Below are 8,741 nucleotides of genomic sequence, written 5' to 3' on the forward strand. Positions count from 1 at the left end.
TTTGGGGACCCTGCTCTTCCGCCGTCTTGCTCCTCCCCCCTTTCTCCACCTTTAAAATCCCACCTTACCCTCCTACTACGGTAGGGTCTTGCTTCACCCATCACCCCGTATCAGCATGCCCAGGCCCTACAACTAGCTTTGCAAGAGACCTCCCAAATATTGTAGACCTGAATAAAGTTGCTTCAAAATACGGAATGAAAACTGCCCAATCAAAATTAACATTCAACTAAATGTCTACAAAATAACATCATGTATTCAGTAAATTGCAACTTAAGTCACTTCCTTTATAGTGCATATAAATTATACTTAGTGCAGAATGTGGGCTCATTTTAATATGTTTGCTTATTTATTTGAGAGAGAGAGAGACAGCATGAGGAGAGGGGCAGAGGGGGAGGGAGGGTAAGGGAGAGAATCTCAAGCAGACTCTGAGCTGAGTGCAGAGCCCAATGCGGGGCTCGATATTACAATCCTGACCTGAGCTGAAACCACGAGTTGGACGCTAGACTGACCGAATCACCTAGAAGCCCCACATTTTAATGTTTGACATGATAAGGGATGGGGCCCACAAAAGACTTCCTGGTCCTACAAAGATCTAAGCTGGGCCTGCTCATAACTCCATTTACTCTTTCAGAGTATTTTTTTCTCTTCCCTAAGACTCCCTCTTCCTCCGGAACAATGCTCCACTTGTCATCTCCAGCCTGCACTTATTTTTGCCATTATTCCACTTTAGCAGAGTCCTTTATTTTTTTTGAAACCAACTTAAACTTAATAGCTTATCATCTTTTAAACTTAATAGCATTCATACATGATTTTTGTTTCCAAATGAGATTCTACACACATGTAAGACCACATCAGTTTGCCCCTCACTCTCCAAATTCCAAGTTTTTTTTTTTTTAAGATTTTATTTATTCATGAGAGACACACAGAGAGAGGCAGAGACACAGGCAGAGGCAGCAGGAGGCTCTCAGCAGGGAGCCCGATGAGGGACTCGATCCCTGCACCCTGGGATCACGACTTGAGCTGAAGGCAGACACTCAACCACTGAGCTACCCAGGTGCCCCCAGTTCCAAGTTCCTATGGCAGCAGGACTAAATCAGGACTGGAGGGTCCTCAGAATTATCCAGGTTGTCTTCACTAGAAGAAGCACTTCACTTATCCTCTACCACCAAGGAGCCTCTTTTCTATTTGGCCTCATTACTGAGATAGCATCTCTCTCTGAAGGCACATGAACAAAGGTAACATGTTACTCAGTCAGAGGTCAGGCCACTGGCTCTGGGCCACACAGAAATAGCAAGTGCACGTGTGATTCCTCCTCAAAATAAAGATACTGCAGCAAATCCAAGGGTGACAAGTGGGAGATGCCTGGGAATGTTTTTCAGTTTTATTCAGTTCGTCTGAGAACAGTGAGAAACGTTTCAGGAAAGCAAATATAATTGTGTTTTTGAAGTCTATGTCTAGAACTTGCTGACATCTCTACAGTTCATGGGATAAGGAGACCAAATATAAGATTTAGTGATTTGGAAGATCATTGGTGGTACCTAGACTTCATTGACAAGCAGAAATAGGCTTGGAAATATTAAATGTGAAAGCTCCAGGAGAAAAAATTCTTTCTAACCCTCTCCAAAAACTTAAAAAGGAAATTCCAAATGAGAAGAAGAGGTATAAATAAGAACTAATAAGAAGAGGCAGCGTTTATTGAGCTCAATATCCCATCAATATGGGCCGGGGTCTTTGCTAAAGTATTTCATGGATGAGGTAGGCACCTTGGTAATGTCTCCTATGAGTGAGGACACCACGACTCGGAATTGCTTAAATGAGGTCATGTGGTAGAGGCTGTGTTTGACCCCAGGCTGTCTGATATTAATACCTGTGGGGCCAACCTCAGAAAGTGGGAGAGAAGAAACCTGCACTCTCTCCAAGCATCTTGAGCCGGGCTGGAACAATTCAACCAAAGTAGAGAAATTGGAGGATCAAGCTTGGTGTTTCTTTAAACACCTACAGAGACTTGGTCCTGCTGGTCCTGGTGATGGCACCTGGAAATGCATCTACAACCTGAAGGGCACAGCTGAATTCCCCAGACTGGCACAACTCCTCTGCACTGCCCCAAAGGCAAAGCCTTCTTGCCCGACCTGCCTTGGGACCTGCCCTTCTTCTTGAGCCCCATGACCCACACGCTACTGCCCTGTAACTCTGCATCTCACACACTGCTCTTCCCTAGTAAGCAAATGCCACCGAATTGTTTTACCATCTGGAGCAGATGTTCACTGTCCTAGGGACCTTTCCTTACTTCCCCCAAGCAGTTCAGTGTTTCTCCTGAATTTTGATCTCATTTCAGCAAGATTATCAGTGCTCTTGTGTGGTGCCTCTCACCAGTAACACATCTCTTAAAGGCAGATACTAGGTCATTCATCTTTGTACGTTTCTACATGTTCACTTTTCTCTCTCTCTCTCTCTCTCTTTTTTTTTCTTACTTTTTTTTACTTTATATTTCATGTTGGGGGCACTTATTGGTTCATTTATTCATTCAGTAAATACTGAGTACCTGCTGTTGGCTAGGCACTTCTTTCAACACTGGTAAAACAGCAGCGTGTAAACAGCCAAAGTCTTGTTTTCTATCCATAAATTAGTGTGTTTCCAAACAGGGTAAGATTTTTATGATACACATAAGGCACTGGTTCTGCGTATTAAAAAATTAAATGAAGATGTGTAAATTTTAAAATGCTAAGAGTATGATATATGACATTAATCAAAATTATTCAAATGGCTTCCAAGCTTGAGCCTGACTCTCTTCTTTAGTTTGTAATGTACAAGAAATGATTTAAATATAGTAAAACCATGTAATAATAGATATCTACTTTCATTTGAATCTTTCTTTCTTTTTTTTTTTTTTTTTAGGGAACGAATCCACTATACAGAGGCTCCACCAGTACCTTTAAAAATGTAACCTATAAACACAGGGAAAAACAAAAGATGGACCTTTCCACAGATGGATAGAACTACTTCATGCATGAAAAAGTCTGCTTCACTGATATGAAATGTTAATGCACTATTTAATTTTTCTTTTTTTGTTGCTCCAAAACGAGGTTGCTTTAAGATAATAATAGGTCATTTGGAGATCAGTCATTGTCTGTATGAAGGTTAGAGACTGTGTTGGCAGGTTCAAAATAATCAGGAAGAGAAATATCCTTAGCAAAGGGGTGACTTTGGGGATCATTGAGGAATACTAACTCTGTTGCATTAATGCCTCAAAAAATCATCAAAATGACACATGGGGGCCTGATTTGCATTTGAAAAATGTTTGAAATTAGAATCTCATTTGTTGCAGGAATATAGCTACCTAAAGTCTTTGTCTCAGCAAAGTCACAAAGTCCATATGCTCATATTAAATAATCACACTCCTGAATTAATTCTAAACTTTTAGTAAATCTGCCCTTTCCTAAAGGAGCATTATTTTAAAAATCTATGAAAAATGAGATACTGACTTTTACTTCAACTGTGAGGATACAATTCTTCTAAAGACGTCCCAAACATAGTAAATGTTAATAATTTCTGTGGATTTGCGTGTACCTAAAGTTGGGAACACAAACAAGTATTTTATAAAAAGAAGAAGTAATTTATACATTATAAAGTTAAAAAATAAATTAGAAAGTTACCAGTAAAAACAAAAATACCTAGTCTAGATTATTTTTAATTATCTGAAGAAGAAATTTCTATACTCAAGTTCCCTCCTTACCCTGAGTTTCCAAACCATACTGCTCCCATATTTCTCAATCCATTTTACTTAGTTTCATAGCCATCTAAACCCTGGAAATGTCATATGAAAGTTTTAATTTCTTTTTTTTTTAAAGTTTTAATTTCTTATTAAAAATTACTTTAAGTGGTTAGATAGTTTAATCAAAAAGAGCTCCAATAATGCAAAAGGAACATGGGTTAAACAGAATAACATTTTAAATGGCGTTAAAGCAAACACAGCAAGAGTACAGTATCTCATGAAAAATAGGCTTTCTATTCATATTCGTTTCCGTTTATATAACTTCACTTGCACATTTCAGCTGCATATGGTGACTATGCATTGTATCTTTACTTTAAAGAGTAAGATTTTACTCGCAAATTACATGTGGATAATTAAGGATCCATAGATTGATTGAAGAGATGGACTCCATAGAATATTATTTCTTATTAGTACTGCTTCACAGAGTGCTACCATTTATTTGATGTTCGTAAGGAAGCTAAGCCTCAGACACTGAGTAGAAGAACTGGTCCAGAATCCAGATATTCCAGCTCCAGAGCTATTTCTTCTCTCCACAGTATGAGACTGACTCTTTTTTCTATGTGAAATGATGGAAAGATTTGGTTCGTTAAGTGATAACTATCATTTGTTTGAAAATGTCGTGAGACTAAAATAGCATTTAAACTACTGGAGCAGAGGTGAGGTCTTGTACTTTTGTGCAGTGTTCATCACCTTTGAGTAAATTGTCATGGGAAACCTTTCACTAGGTGAATAGTTCATTATGTAATGGAGGCTTCAAATGTATCCATTGAGTTGGCACAGAACCTACGATAAGTTTCTTCAATTCTACTGAACAGATCTGTATAGATTTGATTGCTTGGAGACATTTCTTTTCTGGTTTCTAAACAGCTCAGGTAAATCAGACACTTAGGGAATACACAGCTATCCTAAAAGAATTACTAAACAATCACCTTGGATACCTGAAGGGCAGATGTACCCCCTGTGCTCCTGACTGAAGCCCAGGGTCTGGGGAACATCTATAGCAACAAGGAAGTTGCAATAGTGGTGACACAACAGTAGTATTCACCTCTACATGTGATTTTTTTTATTATTACTAGAATGAGATTCTAGAAAATATGAGTTTCCTTTGTGTGTATATTGGGGGAAGGTAGAGAAAAATCTGCTATTTCTCTGAATACTGTTTTGACCCAAGGCTGGACCTTGAAAAGGCCAAAACATTAACAGTACTACTTCTGTTCACTGAAGAGTTATATTACATGAAGATAAATGTTTTTTTTTTTTTGTAAGTTGTCTTACAGTATTTTGTGTTGACATAAATAAACATGGTAATTTAAACAATAAACCTTAGATGGATAATAATTCCTTTCATCTACTAGGTACAAAACCCTCTTCTTGGGTTTCCGGGTCCCTGTGTGACCTGCTCTGACCACCCCACTGGTCCCGTTCTGGGGCCAAAGGGAAGAACAGAAAGAGGTAGCCACCAAAGGCAGGAGACAGAAAGGAACAGGCTGCAGTTTGCTGCATGGTTACAATACCCACATACAAGTTTTTTTAAAAGAGGCTGGGATATTGTAAAATCAGGATTAGTGTTATGGGCTGAATTATGGTCTTATTCTACTTGCATACTGGAGTTCTAACCCCTCAGTACCTCAGAATATGATTGAATTAGGAGATAAGGTCTTTTAAAAGGTAATTAAATTAAAATGTGGTGACACAATTTTAGGTTGGGTCTTAGTCCAATATGATTGGTGTCCTTATACGAAGAGGGGATTAGAACACAGATGTGCACAAAGGGACAACCATGGGATGCCATAGAGAGTGGAAAGCCATCTACAAACCAAAGAGAAAGGCCTTGGAAGCAAGCAGCCCTGCCAGCACCTTAATCTGGGCCTTCTGGCCTCCAAAATTGTGAGAAAATACATTTCCATTGCTCGAGCCCTCCACTCTGATATTTTGTTATGACAGCCCTAGCCAACCAATATAGTTGGACGGTGCTACTTTGCTGGACATCCATTTGGTAAATTCTATGGTGCCATGCTCATTTTCCAAAATTAAGCAGAGAGAAACCACTTCTTACAAAAGGAGCCAGCTGAGAAGAAGTCCTTTTCTTTCTTTGCAAAAGGGCAGGGTAAGTCAAGAGTATTTATATTCTGAAACAAACTGTTTGTTGTAGAAGAAAGCTGGATATCTGGAGATTCAGAAACTGTTCCCATTTTTAATAGCATTGCGAGAATCACTTTTCGCCTTAGTTTTTCCATCTGCAACATGGTGGCAGTGCCTGTCTCTTTCAGCACCTATTACAGAGTAGATGCCCAATAAATTCCTTCAGTCAATATTACTGAGTGCCTAGTAAAGGCCAGACATTGTTCTTATGATTAGGGATCCAGAAATGAACCAAATAAGCAGTTCTTATGCTCTCTAGTGGGGGAGAAGGTACTAAACAAATGAATATATGATATTGGGGTATGCACATCCCAGATCCACTTGTTCCCATCTGTGCCCTAGGTCTAAGCCAGTAGTCAACCCAGCACCAACTCACACAGTTCCCTTAATCGTAAAGCCCCATCTTCCACCCAACTCCTTGGGGACTGGGGGACCACAGCAACTCCTGTGCCCAAGTCAGAGTGCCTACTGGATCTGGGTAATAAGACAGAAGTTTTAAAAAAAGAATACAAGGCTAAGTTGTTCTGAACAGTTAGGCACTAACTAAACCAGGGGAGGGAGAGTAAAGAAACAAAAGTTTACCTGGCTGGGCTTGGGGGAGAGCCAGGAAAGATTGGAAAGTTTGGGAAGTGGGAAGAAAAAGTCTTTGGGGCAGCAACTATGTATGGTTGATGCTGAGAATGAGATATATGGGAGTGGGGGTGATTGGCTGTTCATTTTAAATCTACTCATTCTTCTGAGGCTGCTATTCCCTTGACTCAGGCCGCCTGTGGGGTTTCCTAGTGGGAAGACCTAGCTCCGTAGGGGTTTTGGCTGAGAAGTCACGTGTTTTAAACTGGTTCAGGTTTCCCCTTTAAGACTCTTCAACATCAGAAACAATCGTGCCCTGAAACACCCTGTGAAACCCTCCAAATGGCAAAGGGCAGCGCTCAAAGCAACCCAGGGTCTTCTGATTTGCTCTCTCCTTCACCTCTCCACAGTCCTTCAGGTACTTCCAGTACTGGAGAAGCTATCCTACCAATAACAGTCTTTAACTATAGGAGAACGCTGACCTCTCAAAAGAGTAAATTTATTTAAATCTTAATGAGTCATAACAATTTTGTGTCATCTTCGTTTTATGGAAATCTAAGTGAGAAAAAAAATCCTTATGCAGAGGGAATGAGAAATAGGTACTGAACGAAATGTGATAAACATTCTCCCTTCTGTTAAATTTTATTACTCTGCAGCAGACTCAAGTCAACACAACTAAAAAGCAAGGCAAGTTAAGTTTGAGATTTCACAGTGGCTCTTTTAAAGGTCTGTTGTGGGGGGCACTTGGGTGGCTCAGTGGTTGAGCATCTGCCTTTGGATCAGGTCTTGATCACGGGTCTTGGGATCGAGTCTCACATTGGACTCCTCATGGGAAAACTGCTTCTCCTTCTGCCTATGACTCTGCCTCTCTCTGTGTGTCTTTCATGAATAAATAAATAAAATCTTAAAAAAAAAGTCAGTCGGGCTTGGATACTCTAGTACTAAACGAGCAGAGTTCTGAATGAGACTTCTGCAGCCAGTGGTTGGGCAGCAACCACATAGTCCTAAAGCTTGGGCCGAGGCATTAATTTCTTTGGTTCATGGATCACAGCAGGGTTAAATGCTGCTTCCCCATGCCTTGGAGATATTCAAATATGAATCAAAACTTCATCCTCTGTTCTCTCCCATTTGGCTGCACAACCAGCAAAGAGAGAGCAACACAAGTATCTCAGGGGTTTTCATTCTGTAAACCTGTCCTGGGGGTAGGCCCTGGGAGAGGCACTGGGCACTGGGAATAGGCCCTGGGAGAGGCACTGGACACTGAAAGGCACAGGTTGGACCCAAACCTGCTCTTCGGTGTCATTAACAACTTCAAGACTTTACAAACCTCATGGAGGCTCAGCTCAAGTTCAGTTGGAAATTTCAACCTGGCCTTTGCAATTTCTAGGTGTATGTTTTATAAGGAAACTTACTGCTCAAATTGTTTTGTTTTTTCAGCCTGAAATGTATTTACATTCATGGTTGTTGCATAGCACTCAATCTTATTTCAGGTCAACATGGAAAGATGATGCATCATGAAACTCCATTGTTTGTCAATAATTGGGGAGAAAGTCACTAGGTTAATTTTTTTCATCCAGGTTGCTTTGCTACACCTAATATAAGTGTGTGTGTATGCGTATGTTATTAAAAAATCTTCCTGTTGAACAATTTTTTGTTTGCATATTTTACTATATGTAGCTATATATATAGTACATTTATAAATACACATACATATTTCTTTCTTATTTTAATAGGTAGATGTTACTAGATTTATTTGTACCTATTATTATTTATTTATATCTATTACTATTTATAGATGTATCTATTGTTTCTTATTTTAATAGATGTGTCTTACTATCATTTAATAGCTTGCATTGCTAATAAAAATTGGTAACATCTACTGTTCCAAGTGCTTTATATATGCTAACTTATTCAGATGGTATGGTATTATTAGTACCTCCTATTTTACAGATGAGAAAACTGGGTCACAGAGATCATAAATAGCATAAACCCTGCCCTGGGATCATGAAAATTAAGATAAATAGCTGTTACATGTATTTTGCATAGTTTCAGTGTATTAAATGTCTATGTCATTGATTTCAGGAAATGTGTCAGTTTTTAGAAACTTTTTTACTGAGAAGATGGAATTGGAGAAGAAAACTATATAAAAGTTTAAAAGCACTGAGCAAAATAAAACATGAATTTGTCATAGAGGCAAAAAAGAAAATGTACAATGTTTTTCTCCGAAGCTTTTTTGATCATGTTCACTCATTGTTTG

General features: G+C 39.2%; 1 protein-coding gene across 6 annotated transcripts in view; it reads left to right on the forward strand.

Moving 5' to 3' along the window:
• The window catches only part of ITGB6 (integrin subunit beta 6), a 134,904-nt gene extending 129,811 nt beyond the window's left edge, over positions 1-5,093 (forward strand). For all 6 annotated transcript variants that reach the window (XM_077883412.1, XM_077883414.1, XM_077883413.1 and 3 more), the window contains one exon: positions 2,896-5,093. In XM_077883412.1, coding sequence (XP_077739538.1) covers positions 2,896-2,994 — 99 coding nt within the window. In that variant the 3' untranslated portion in view covers positions 2,995-5,093. The remainder of the gene's footprint in view (positions 1-2,895) is intronic.
• The last annotated feature ends 3,648 nt before the right edge of the window (positions 5,094-8,741 follow it).

Source organism: Canis aureus, chromosome 34 (assembly GCF_053574225.1).
Source record: "Canis aureus isolate CA01 chromosome 34, VMU_Caureus_v.1.0, whole genome shotgun sequence".
Taxonomy (NCBI): domain Eukaryota; kingdom Metazoa; phylum Chordata; class Mammalia; order Carnivora; family Canidae; genus Canis; species Canis aureus.